This window comes from Podarcis gaigeae (assembly GCF_964106915.1).
Source record: "Podarcis gaigeae genome assembly, chromosome: 11".
Classification (NCBI taxonomy): domain Eukaryota; kingdom Metazoa; phylum Chordata; class Lepidosauria; order Squamata; family Lacertidae; genus Podarcis; species Podarcis gaigeae.
The window spans coordinates 40,938,078-40,952,701 of record NC_139687.1 but is presented as its reverse complement, the minus strand read 5'-3'; the positions used below and the strand labels follow the sequence as shown (position 1 = coordinate 40,952,701).

The following is a 14,624-nucleotide window of genomic DNA, read 5'->3' as shown; positions in this document are numbered from 1 at the left end:
TAACTGTAGTATTTTGTTAATACTTCCTAGTGGTAAATATTCTTTTCGATAGCCACCTTGCAGATCTTGTTGAAAAGGTAAGTTCCCTCCCCTGCCATATATATATATATATGTAGGATGGAGGGCTGTCCAAGATCTGCAGAGCCAAACTGGGTATGGCCTGGGTCACAATCTGCCCCATTAAGCCATTTTCTGCAAACCACACCTACCTGCCCCACACCTGATATCATGTGCCAGCCTTAAAGTGTACTCCAAATTGTTCCTTGGCAAGTGAGGCATGCTCTTAGTGTCAATCAGCTGATATGGAATGACAGCTAACCCCAGTGGGATCAGCTGCACTACGGAGTTCCCATTTGGGACTTCCACATGCTCCATGCTGTTAACACCAGCCAGCCGATTGGTGCTTACAGGAAGCCCAAATGAGATGGCAGATGTAGTAAACTCCCAAGCAGGGCTTGTTGCAAGCACAAAAATTCCTTTAATCACTGGCTTGATTTCAAGCCAACAATGGGGCAGCCACGGCTTGAGACACACCTGTGAAGGGAAAATGTTTCTGTGTTTTGAACTGAAACCACTGGGGCAAACCATTTTCCTCTGAAGGATTGGATCGAGCTATGTCTGCAAAGGATTAAAAAAACAACAACTTTGGGCTACCTGGTGCCTTTGTTATGTCAGTGACCGACAGGTGGGTGGCCCCTGCTCACTTATCAAAATACTCCATGGGTGGTCAGGATGCAGCCCACCAGCAAGATCCTGCTCCCCACTGCACTGGTCACCAATGACTGGATGGTCAATGGCAGAGTTTCTCAAAAGTGATTAGCAGAGCCTTAATATCTTGCCATCAAGGTGCCCTGTGACTTGATTAGAAGACAACTACCCCATGCCATGGCCACAGCTGCAACCACAATGGGGCCTCACCGCTTTCGCTTCTGAACAGCACAGATTATTTGATGGTACACATGGAACTCCTCCAATCTACAAAGGATGTCTTGTGCATTCATTATTATTATTTCTCTTTTTTAACCAGCCATTTTGAAGAACCTAAGAAGAGCCCTGCTGGATCAAGTCTAACATCCCATTTCCCCCTGTTGCTGACCAAATGCCTATGGAAAGCCCACAAGCAGAGCATGAACACAGCAATCCTCTTCCATTGCTATTGCTCCCCAGCTACTGTTATCCAGATCCCAGAGGTAATATATTAGCACCATGTCTAGTAGCCTTTGATTTGTTTCCAAATATTTCACAGCAAATTAAAGTGGGCCAGCCCTACCATTAAGCAGCATGAGATAGTAGTTGTACTTCCCAGGTGCTGAGAGACAGGGAGTGGTGATGGAGAGCTGAAGAACAGAGTTGTGTGTGACATGTGGTCTTCCTGGTACCCTTAAGCTAGCCTGATGCCTCTTTACCAGCATCTCTCAAACTATCAGTCTGGTTGGTTTCTGCATATGGATTGAAAGGGCACTGTCTTGTCATTTCACTCAAGCAGCGCAATGTCTTGGGCCAACCCTGATATTAAATCTATGTATTCTAGTTAGATAGATAGAATTGATGTTGTTAATGCTTGCATTACCAAGGTATCTAACTTACCCAAACTCTGCCCAATGAATTTGAACAAAGGATCTACATTGGATGATGGAGTTACAGAATGTTCCAGTAGCACAAAGAGAGTGGACATATTTACAAGGCCAGATGGCATTCACGATCCAAAAATGCAAAATTGATGGTAATGAATTAATTATTGCTGCTATGGAAGAACAGCCTAGAAATTTATTGTTGATAGAGCTTAAGCCTCTTTAGCTGGTAGAAAGAATTATTAGGACTCAGAAGGAAATCAATATAGCGAATATCAAAAGGACCATGTATAATTCAGTGGTGCTGGCATTCTAAGATTTGTGTATATAGTTCAGCCCACCCTGATTCAAAAAGAATATAGATAGAGCACAGTTGGGAAACATTGGTAATGACTATATTGATTGGTGGGAACTTCCTTCTGTCTGACATTGATGGTCAACAGTATAAACGAGCTAAAACTCAGACCCAGACAAGTTGTCAAGAAACAGACATTTCAGCAGCCCTTCTCTAAGAGTTGCAGAGTATCTTTACATTTTAAATTGCCGGAGGCTGGATGCAATTTGACAGGGGCTGGTGTATACTGTCAGACGCCTGTGCTTTAATAAGATTCCTCAAACATCTCCAACTGACCACAGCTGTAAACAGGATTTCCAGCAGGATAGATCATTGCCTTCATCCACTAAGACAGTTCTTCTGGTATAAAGTTACAATGTGTAACCACTGCCAGCTATTATGAAAAAGGACAGGGGGAAAGAGATAAATAACTTGGTTTGCTAAAAAGCTCATCATGTCTAAACTCAAAGCCTATTCACATGGCCATGGGGTATACTGACAGGAGTGAGCCAGCTGTGATTTGCACCGAGCAAGATGGAGTTCACTCTTTCTTAGCAAAAACAGGATCTGCACAGGCGAGTCAGGCCAAATCAGCACAGCAACTTATCTCCAGCAGTTCTTGCCCCCATGAAGCAGTTGCTGAGACTGAAGGTCCCTGCCCAATTCCCTCCTCTCCAGGGTTTTCCCCAAGCAATCTGAGACTTGTGTCTGCGTGAAGCTAACTTCTTCGCCCTCTTCATGCCTCTCCTGGTTATGGGAGACCAGGGGGAGGGAAGATTGTCACAGCAGGATGGGACGACAAGGCTGAAGAGAAAAGGTTATCTTATATACCAGAGGTCATCAACAAGATGACCTCCAGAAGTCCTGGACTATAACTTCCATGACCCCTGACCTTTGACCACATTCTCTAGGCCAAAGCTCCCATTCTCTGATGGGAGCTGTAGTCTAATAACTTCTGGAGGGCTTAATGTTGGCTCTTGCTCTATGTACTAATATAAATTCATTCTCTGAGTGATCATTCCTTATGTAGCCAAAATGGCGCCTTGCAAATCAAAGAGGCAGGTATTGGTGGGCTCTGGAAAATCCTTGGTATTAAAACCCTTTAGAAAAAAAATAGCTGGGGAGAATTAAAAACAACTCAAGAAAGACCAAGCATGCTCAGTGGCCACAGAAGACTGATGGGCTGGACAGAAAGTGCTGGTTGGGAGGATGGAATGGAATGGAATGGAATGGAAGGATGGCGTGGCTAACTGACTGGCTAAAGTGGGAACACTTCACACTGCAGTGTTTTGTTGTTGGTTGCACTTATAAGGCTGCAATATAGTTCTCATTTGCTACCATAGGTCTTGCACCAGCACTGTGATTTGAGGGAAGCAGCCCCAAAGTAACAGTATAAAAGGACCATCTTTATTAATTCAAAAAGACGTGACAAAGAATCCCATGCATATCCTGTGACTCATTAGCAACTCATACAGCAGAAGTTACAGCCTCTGCTTGCATCCGGCAATAAAAGTGTCATGGAGATGTTGTTCCTCTGTTTTAAAGGAAGCCTCAGAAGAATTCTTGTTTGCTGAGAATTACTTTACTTGGAAATTTTTCAGTTCTAAAGAGCAATGCGTTAACAGACATTTCATCTAACTAACATTTCACTTGCAATTCATTTCCAACATAACCACCAATTCTATTTATTTTTATTTGCAGACATATTTCTATACCACCCACTCACCTAAAATATCAAGGCGGTACACATCATAACATATCGTATAAGAATGCAAAATAATCACAAGAATGACAGGCTCATCTAAAATGAATGAAGATCTATATCTATATATTCAACTGAATAAACCTGTCAGGATGAAAAAGTCCTCAAGGGATGCCTGAAAGTCAAAAGTAAGGGTGCCTGCTGGGACGATATTGCACAGCCTGTATTCTGCAACATGGGACTGGCGTGACTAATTACTCAATTTCTAGATCCCATCTGCACTATAGATTTAAAGCAGCATCACACCACGTTAGGCACTCATGGCTTCCCCCAAAGAATCCCAGAAACTGTGGTTGTTAAGGCTACTGAGAATTGTTATTCCTGTAACAGAACTACCATTCTGGGAAGCTGCAGTGCTGTGAGGGGGAAAGGGGTCTTCTAATGACTCTCAGCACCCTTAACAAACTACAGTTCCCAATATCCATTGGAGGAAACCATGTCTATTTAAAGTGGTATAATAGTGCTTTAAACGTATAGTGCAGATGGCGCCCTCTGCTTCAGAGATATGGGGGACAACTAAGGCCTTATTCACACCACACATTTAAAACATTATGATACCACTTTAAATTGCCATGGCTTCTCACAAAGAATTATGGGAGCTTAGAGTTGTTTGGAGATGCCTATTCCTCTCTCAGAGTTACAGTTTCCAGAGTAGTTTGACAAGTTGGATCCTCCTAACAGAGGGTCTATGTTGTGCTCAGCCCTGAAACTCTTCCCTAACTGGCTTGTGGGCGGGGCTTGCCCCGCTCCAAGCCGGTGGTGCCACAGTTATGCCAATGGCCTTTAGCCAATCAGCAGCGTGGCAAGGTTGGGGGTTGGGGGTATCTATTTGGCAGCACGACGTAGGGACCTCCTTTTGCTTCACGCTGCAAATAGAAGGGGAAGAAATGGAGGCAGTGAGAGATTTTACTTTCTTGGGCTCCATGATCACTGCAGATTGTGACAGCAGCCACGAAATTAAAAGACCCCTGCTTCTTGGGAGAAAAGCAATGACAAACCTAGACAGCATCTTAAAAAGTAGAGACATCACCTTGCCAACAAAGGTCCGTATAGTAAAAGTTATGGTTTTCCAAGTAGTGATGTATGGAAGTGAAAGCTGGACCATAAAGAAGGCTGATCGCCGAAGAATTGATGCTTTTGAATTATGGTGCTGGAGGAGACTCTTGAGAGTCCCATGGACTGCAAGAAGATCAAACCTATCCATTCTTAAGGAAATCAGTCCTGAGTGCTCACTGGAAGGACAGGTCCTGAAGCTGAGGCTCCAATACTTTGGCCACCTCATGAGAAGAGAAGACTCCCTGGAAAAGACCCTGATGTTGGGAAAGATTGAGGGCACGAGGAGAAGGGGACGACAGAGGGCAAGATGGTTGGACGGTGTTCTCGAAGCTACCAACATGAGTTTGACCAAACTGCGGGAGGCAGTGGAAGACAGGAGTGCCTGGCGTTCTCTGGTCCATGGGGTCACGAAGAGTCGGACACGACTAAATGACTAAACAACAACAATACATCTCTTTAGGTTTATCAGTGACTCCTACTTAAGATGACAACATGAGACCTTCAGATTCAGAAGCTGTATATAGCTTAATTCCACTTAATACTAAAAACAACAACCCAATTTAAAATATTATTTTAATCTTGTTTTAATATTCTTAGTTATTTAATAACATTATGATTACAGTATATTTATGTTAATTGCAGGCCTTGTGATTCATATTTCTTTATTTTCCCCTTAGTTCTCATTATACAGCATACTTCAAATTGATGCATCCTTTGTACATGTTATGTTTTGTATGCATGTTTATAATAGACCACTGAGGATGACTTGTGACTGAAATGAATTTGGTTTACTTCTAATTAAGGTAATGTATTATATTTCCAAATGAGTATTCAAAAGTTATGCCTCTCCAATATGTTCATAGTCATGATACAAAGCTGCTGTGTCAAACTAGTTCATACTACCATGCTTCGCGGAATTTTGACGTTTAGATCCCAATTTGATTCAAGCTTTCTCTCCCCCCCCCCCCCAAGTCGGCTTGAGACATATTTCATCTACTCTAACACATTCATTAAAATGTAAGAACATAAGAAGAGTTGGTTGTATCAGGCCAATAGCTCATCTAGTCTAGCATCCTGTTCTCACAGTGGCTGAACAGTTGCATGTGGGAAACTCTCAAGCAAGACTCAAGCACAAGAGTCCCCTCTTATGGTTTCCATCAACTGGTATTCAGAAGTATTCCTGCCTGTGGAGGCAGAGCATAACCACTATGGTTAAAGTAAAGGTCAAGGGACCCCTGACCATTAAGTCCAGTCGTGACCGACTCTGGGGTTGTGGCGCTCATCTCGCTTTATTGGCCGATGAAGAGGGCGTACAGCTTCCGGGTCATGTGGCTAGCATGACTAAGCCACTTCTGGTGAACCAGAGCAGCACACGGAAACGCCGTTTACCTTCCCGCTGGAGCTGTACCTATTTATCTACTTGCACTTTGACATGCTTTTGAACTGCTAGGTTGGCAGGAGCTGGGACCGAGCAACGGGAGCTCACCCTGTCAAGGGGATTCGAACCGCCGACCTTCTGATCAGCAAGTCCTAGGCTTTGTGGTTTAACCCACAGCGCCACCCGTGTCCCATAACCATTATGGTTAGTAGCCATCAATAGCCCTTTCTTCCATGAACAAGTGACTTCATAGATGCCAGCAGCATCCTCCCAAAACTCAGAGATTTTTGTAGGTACCAGAAGCAGACAGTGAGGCAATACAGACGAGGCTCCATTGCTCTTCAAGCTTCCCAACATGATCTCTGCTGCTTATCAAGAGTGGAGGGGTGAGGCGTGGGGGGACTGTGGTGTGGTGGAGCCAATCCAACGCTGATGATGATGTGCACCACCACCCTGTGCCCAGCTTCCTGTGCCTTGCCCCTCCGCACCCTTTCTCAATAAGCAGCAGCACCCCACCACGTTGGGAAGCCAGGAGAGCAATGGGCCTTACCTGTGCTGCCTTACCTGCTGCTCTTGGATGCCAGTGAAAGATATCAAAGTTCTTTTGGACCTGCAGGCCCATGATGGCAGCCCCTGCATATTCCTATGGGTGGGTGCCATCATTGAGTCTTAGGCAGCCATTGAGTTGGAGCCGGGAAGCAGGAGTTGGGGATCAAAATAACAGGGGGGTGTAGGGGTGGGGATGAAGCCAGGAATCAGAGCTGGGAGTCTGAGGCAGAGAGCAAGCCAAGGTAGGGAATTATCGCTGCCCAAGTAAAATCCCATCCTGAACAAAAAGCCTTTGTAACTCTTCCTGCTGAGGTGGGCCAATGACTAACTAGGGTTGGTGAAATCGCAGTACCTGAAAATCCTTTACTGGCTAGGGAGATGATCCCTGGTGACTCAACACACAGGATACCTGTGGTGGGAAGAAGAATGCAGTCCGGGTTCTAACCCTGTTAGCTCCTGATAGTAAGTTCTGAGTCTTTCCCTTGATGCATCTTGAATCTTAAATACTTTCTATCCACAAGCCACACATCGTTTCCTATTGGCTTCATGCCAAGTTACACTTTCAAAGGTAAAACCCTATGTCTCATTGAAATCTGCGCTTCATTGAAATACATGTTTCCATTAAGTAGCAGTTTAATCTTAGCTTCTACAAGTATTCTTCCATCTCCATCTTAAGTTTCCTTTCTGGACATGCAGCCTCAGGTAATGAATCAGTGCATACCTGTCATACAACAGCAGTGCATGCCCTTTAGGCTAAAACACTCTTCTTCATTTAATTAAAATGATTACATTTGTATTAATTTTTTAAAAAAACTACTCTAGGCTTGTCATTCTTCCTTTTCTACGACATCACGATTCTTGGCTTGGCACCACATTTTATTTCATTTTTTTCGTCAAAAGAAAATGTTTGAATGACAGGTAGCCAACAAAAAGCAAGACTATGCAAAAAGAAAGAAGAAAGAAATGATCAGTGCAAAAGTCAATGGACTATTCTCAGGGAAACACCTAAATAACAGGTTTTACTAGAAAAGAAAGAAATGCACAAAGATGGATAAAACAGAGCAAAACATCTGTCTGCTTCTAATCCAACTGTACTCATGCACAAATACCCCCCCCCCATATTTCATAATCACAGTGCAACTAAAAGGCTCTTCCACTAACAAAATATCTCCTTTCTCACTTCCCACAGCAATTATTTCAATACAAGGACCGAGAGATGTACAGTTTTGCTCACCATCTCCACACCCATCTACTTCTGATGTGGGTCCCCCATCTCCCCCATGCACACCCAATACAACAACTGGGGAGAGGGAAGAGAATTTAAGTCAACTTTTAGCAGTGAATCAGACCATGTTTTCTTTTCACACATTCCTCCCTTAAATCTGTCCAGAGCAAGGAGGAAGGGTCAAGGATGAACTTGGGAAAAGAAATGAGAAAACTCAGTGCAGCCCTGCTGGCTTCTCCTTTTGTTATCTGGAATGGCATTCATTTCAATCAATATCAGATGCAGCTTCAGCATAAGGGAACTGGGTCTCTTGCCTAATCTATTACTGCTCTTAAAGATATGGAAACATGCCCATGGCTTCTTCTGTGACTCTGCTTGTGATTTTTTAAAAGGGATTTTCCATTAAAATTCCAGCTCATGTTTCCCCACCCATGCAAAATGAGATGTAATTCCAAACCTGGAGACAGGGGAGAGAGGAGGCAGGTACAGTCCTGTTCTTACCAGGTATGTGCCACTGTGAACCGCCGCTGTTTCGGTATGTTGCTGCTCAGAAGCATCCTGCGCAAGAGCCTTGGAGAATTTCGAGGGGAGATGACAGGCGACAGCTTAGGAGAAATAGACGAAGACTTCCTGGATGTCTTGAGCTTCTCATGCTGCAACAGGTTTTCCCTCAGGGTCTTCACAAGATCCTCGTTGAGCCACGGATTTTGACAATGTGGATTATCCACTTCAGGTACGGTCAAGGTGTCTGGGCTTGTTTGCTGAGCCATGTTTCCAAAGCAACTGATATTTGCGAAGTCTCTCTACAATGCAACGTGATATTTGTTTTGGCTGCTCTGGAGTTGTTGCTTTTTTAAAAGAGACACAGAGAGAGAAGTATTTCCTCCTGCTAATTTTGTTCTGGGGAACCATACAGAGCTTCGACTCCGATCCAGCCTATTCAGATTTCGGCATGCTTCTGCCTACACTCAGAGCGTCTCTGTCCAGATAACGAAGTGCAAAGGGAGAGAGCAGGCTAACTCTTCCGATGAAGCTGGTAGGCATTGCCACTCCTCTGACAGTCCACTCTGGCGGACTCCGCTCACTCCTGCCGGCTCTGCTTGCAAGTGAACACAGAGAGGAAGGCAGAGCGTGGAGCGACAGCTCCTGTGCCAGAGCAATGAGGCTGCCTGTCAAACTGCTGGAACTAATGCACTGCAGCTGCTAGAGTGACTCCTGATTATGTACACAGAAAGGGCCGGGAGGAGGGCTTAAACATTGGCACGCTGGTTATGTTTGGCTATCATTTCCATCTGTTTATTGCTCATTCTGAAGGGAGGGGCTGGGGATGTCAAGGGTGCACTTCCGTCCCACCCTCCTCCCCACAGTACCTGAGCTTTGGTTAGATTTTTTGGGCCGGGGGGTTAGCTACTGCATTTTGCTGGTTGTTTCAGCTCTTCTTGTTTTCAGTTCCTGTGATTTATATGGCATTGCAGCTTGGGTTAATGACTAGGAATTATCCTGTGCTGAATAGAACATTTTTGGGGGGATTGTACATTGTTTTATTAGAGTGCTGTATCTTGGCATTTCATGTTTTAAAGCTATTGCATGATGGCGTGCATTAAGTGTAATAAAGAAACAACAAATAGTAAATAAATAATAAATAAGCAAATGCATCCACATATCCCAGCTTTCCCAAAGGCGAACAAATATTTGATTAGAAAAAAATACAAGATGAAATATAATGCTTTTAATTGTCCAAGTGAGCGTGTGTGTATCTCTATAGATATTTAAACAAAACATCAGACTGTATCGTACATGTACAAAGAACAGTTATAATAGGGATGCTTCCTTTATTATTATTATCCTAAAGTCTTAAATTTGTGAAAACAAGACATATGGTTGCATCTCATCTTGAAAGTGTAGATTCCCATACAGTAATTCACAAACTTCGCCATTCTATACATCTGTCTGGATTGTGCCACTCTTTTCTTCTCTCCTAATATCGAGCTTGACATTCCAGCTGAATTGCATAATATTATTTTGTGATTTGTCCATTACGACACTTCCATGTTCTAATGGAATATTTAAAAATAAGAATAATATTTTTGGTAACAGGTACATTTATACTACTGTGATTTTGGTAATGTGGCTTGCCTTTCCAGATCCTTTTGACCCCTTTGGTCCACTCTACTGTGATCATCTTTAGGCATTGTTGAGTTGAACAAATAATTCTTAACCCTAATGATACCTGGCTTTCCCCCCCTAACCAACTTGCAGCACTACTTGGTGGCTGTAGATTACTGTCAGTGGGAGAGGTGGAATGCCTTTGGCCCCCAGTTGCTGGGGATCACAAGGGAAGAGAGTGCTATTGTTCTCATGTTCTGCTTGTGGCCTTCCCAAAGTCATCTGGTAGGCTATTCTGAGAACAGGATGCGGGACTAGATGACCCATTAGTCTGAACCAGAATTTCTTCTTATTAGCTCAACATCCCAGATTAATTTACCTTACTAGGTAAAGGTAAAGGTACTCCTGACCGTTAGGTTCAGTTGTGGACAACTCTGGGGTTGCGGCGCTCATCTCGCTCTATAGGCCGAGGGAGCCGGCGTTTGTCCGCAGACAGCTTCCGGGTCATGTGGCCAGAATGACTAAGCCGCTTCTGGCGAACCAGAGCAGCGCACGGAAACACGGTTTACCTTCCCGCCAGAGCGGTACCTATTTATCTACTTGCACTTTGACGTGCTTTTGAACTGCTAGGTTGGCAGGAGCTGGGACCGAACAACGGGAGCTCACCCCGTCGCAGGGATTCGAACAGCCAACCTTCTGATTGGCAAGTCCTAGGCTCTGTGGTTTAGACCACAGCGCCACCCGCGTCCCTACTACTCCAAGTTTAATCAAAGTGCACTTTTGACTTTGCCACAAAGAAGTCAAATCAGCCCTCTCAAGAGATGGGTTATTGGGGTGTCATCAAGGACAGCAGGGTTGGGAAACTGCTTGGGATCATTTCCAGTTGCTTCATTTAAAAGAACAATATCGCAGAACTGAAAAGGGTGGGAGGCAGGAATCTGAAGCACCCGACAACAGTAGGGGACAACTACTGCCTTCAAACTCTGGGATGCCTAGGACTGGACACTTGAGGATTCTGAAACAAGGCGGACCCTCCGCCTGATTTAGCAAGACTCTTCTTGCGTTCTTATCTGACTCATGGGGGGGGGGGAATCTACTGGGAAGCTTTCTTGAACAATCAAAATAAAAGAACAACAGGTTTTCCACCGGGAGCACCAGAATATATTGAGTCAGCCTCCTGAAGACAGAAAAGAAAAAAAGGAGAAACTCTTGCTGTGCCTCAGAAGCCCAACATAAAAGCCAGGATGTTGTGTACAACCCATCTAATTAGATATCGCTAATTCCCAAGCTGGTGGCTTCCCGTTACCATTAACTATTTCTTAAATGTTACAATTATTGTTTTAGAATGGCTCAGAGTAATTAAGTTAATGTAATCACCATGTCTCTTCCTCTTTAAGATCTCATTTTGAACAAGAGATCCATCTTTGCTCAAAGCTATTATATAAAGGGCATGCTTCAGCTGCTTTTGGCTATTTTTGATGGATGGGTATATTTTTCAGCAAGAAGTTTGAATGAAATTTCAGGGCTTCATTTCTCAGAACTGCACCCAGTGCTGCCTAGCTACACAGGAAAGGGAAAAGCTTTTATAAACACCATTACTTTTCTGCTTTGGAGGTCAGTGAAGGTAACCATGAGCTCTTCAACCTCAGCATGTACAGCATTTTCTTATTACATCAATGTAAAGTGCTGTTTATCATTAGCAATAAGAGCAGCAGCAGCAGTAGTGGTATTTATATAGTACTTTTCATTTATGAAAGAGGTGCATTTATCATTTTCAAAAGTTGTAGAGGGGATCAGATTACAGATCTACTGAAATCACATCTAACTTGGTCTTTAGTTCTCCCAAACTATTATTTACTAGAGGATATTTATTTAATGTAAGATTAACTTTACTACTACTACTACTACTACTACTCCTATGGATCCAGACTTTTCTGGACTATATGTGCTGAACCAGATAGTTACTATTCTGTGCATGTCAATTGAGAGTATTGATTTCAGTGAGACTTTCTCCTAAGTAAGTGTGTAAAGGACTGCAGTCTCCCTCATGTCAGTATCAAATTCATGCATAAACTATTTTGTAATAAGAACCAAATTCCAGATGCCATTTTGTTTCTTGTAACTGGATATAATAGTTTAGTATTAAAATTGTATGAAAATGATGCAGACAATTGCAATCATAACAAGTATTTCAAAAAATGCAAAAAATGTGTTATTTATTGTACCAAAGTACTTAAAGAACATGGATATCTATTGCCTTGAAAATTGACATTTGATCAATAACATTTAAATCTCAACAAATTACCAGTTGTTGCTGCTACTTCTTCTTTCATTATTATCATTTTACAGTAAATCCATCTTGTTTCTTGTTGAGGCTATGATTTCTCAAGTGGTTTGGTTGGAAGCAACTCACTAGTAAGGCTTGTATTGTGGGTTGCCAAGTCAGTGTCAAGCAAGTGATGTTGCCAAGGCAACAGAAAAGGCCAGGGCCAGGCCAGTATAGTTTGCTTCCTGAGGTGGAGGACAAGAAGGTGCATCTTCTTCAAGAGAGAGGGGAATGGCTGGGGGAGCTTCCTCTGCTGTTTCCCTCTTTCAGCATCTGCCACCTGAGGCAATCATCTCACTTTGCCTAATGATAGGACCAGCCCCAGAAAAGGCTTCCAATCTGATTCTGTGAACTACATGAGCTTAGCAACTCCCGCAGGATCAGGGAGTGTTGTCCAGACACGTGTCCTATCATTGGATCCCATGACTGCCTCTGGTGGTGAAAATGCAGATGGGAATGAGGCCTCCTTTCACCCCCTCATAAAGCATAGCCTTTTCAGCTGAACTGCAGGTGATGGCGTCTGCCAGGCATTGCAACCTACTTCAGTTCCCGAGGTCAGCTGCTGTTTACATCACCATAGGTAGTGCCGCTAGCCTAAGGAATGATCTGGTCTTCAACTTGCTACTAGGTCTTAAACATTCTATCATACCAGCAGCAGCATCCATCCATCCATACGCAGCAACATACAAGCCACCAAACCATCAACTTGCATGTTGGGGGGCATGTTTAAAGAGCTCCTTTCCTAGAAAGAGGAAATTAGTAGCAGCAGAAGTTTAGCAAGGAAATAATAATAATAATAATAATAATAATAATAATAATACTACACTGGGAGGTTCCAGTATAAATAAATATTGAAATAATATGTCTTCATTGGGGTGAGAAGAATATATAAATATATATTTCTGAACAGAGAAAGACGTGTCCTAGCCAATTTTGGTTGGAGGTTCCTTCATTAACACTCATCTACTTGCCAGAAAAAGCAAAGTTGAAAAAGAAGAAAATGTCCTTTGTTTGAATTTTAATTGCAAACATCCTCTTGGTATTTATTAAAAATCATCGCTGGTGTATTTAAAAGCCTGACAATGTTATAACACAGCCATGGAAAGTATATATATATATTGCTATATTAGCCAATTGTATATGACAGCACCATTAATCATTAGTGGCTTATCATCACAAATCTGAAGAACTGTAAAGTCTGGCGAATACATAAGCCTTATCTACTTATTCATGTCAATGCTGAAAATTTTATAACATACCATTAAACTCCCAAGTTAAATTCACTCAGATAGCAATTGAGACGAGAGCAGGATTCTGCCAGGACAAAGGGTTATGGATCTAAGCTGTGTCCACCCTAAGAGGAAGTGAAAGTTTAACTTGAATTTCAAGTAGTTCTTCTAGCATTGCACAATGAGCAATCGACAATTTAAACACAGAATGTTTACCTTAGGCTCTGAAAAAAATCCTTGCAATGTGATTTGCGTAGGCAACTTTCCCCCCTGGCCTTTACAAGCCAAACATGCCTTGCAATGAAAATAATATTCATTCATTGCACCCTGGGCTTTGTGTAGCTTTCACCCTTTTTTCTTCTAAGGGCATAAAGAGACAGATGCAAATGACTGCTGTTCCCCTGAAAAAGCAAACATGGCTATGTCATCAGCAGTGGCTCTGCTCAGTTGCTACAAAACAAACACTTTCTTGGCTATTAGCACAGTATGTGGCTTTTTTACTGCTGCATTTCCAGATCCACATGCCCTGCCCTAAGAGCTCAGCGCACACAGACATTTTTCCGTTCTAGCTTCTTTATGCCAACCATTTCCATTCCATATACATGCTCACATGCAGAAAGAGCCATGTAGGCTGCAAGCGGGTGGAACACACAGATGTGGGGTTCTCTACCATGTTAGCAGCACCAGTTAAACGTGACCTCGATGGGAAAAATCACTGCAAAATGTCGCTTCACACAGTGCATAGTAAACTATGGAATTTGGCCCCACAAGAGGTCATGATGGGCTAAAAGAAGGATTAGACAAATTCCTCCCTATGTTCTCCCTCCATTGTCACTGGAAGTATCCCCATGAATACCAGCTGCTGAGGGTGTGAGTCACGTGAGAGTAAGGAAGAAAACTTTATTCGAGCCAATAATGGTATTGGCTCATAGCAAGCACTAGGAGCAAAAGTCAGGATTCCAAGGGTCATGAGCCAGGCAAACGATGCAGAACTGAATGGAAGCAATGAAGACGTCCCAATAGCTGCCATACCCACCTCTCTAAGCTATTAGAGACTAGGCAACTAGGCAGAGTGAACTTATTCATGA

General features: G+C 43.1%; 1 protein-coding gene across 6 annotated transcripts in view; it reads right to left on the bottom strand.

The window, feature by feature from the left end:
- Positions 1-14,624, bottom strand: part of PDE4D (phosphodiesterase 4D) — a 611,966-nt gene that overhangs the window by 346,223 nt on the left and 251,119 nt on the right. The window contains exon 1 of one of the 6 annotated variants that reach the window (XM_083703502.1): positions 8,377-12,149. The exons of 4 other annotated variants lie outside the window; for them this stretch is intronic. In XM_083703502.1, the coding sequence (XP_083559628.1) occupies positions 8,377-8,645 (269 nt within the window). In that variant the 5' untranslated portion in view covers positions 8,646-12,149. Of the gene's footprint in view, positions 1-8,376; positions 12,150-14,624 lie in introns of those variants that run through there. One more of the 6 variants, XM_083703506.1, reaches the window with a different exon arrangement.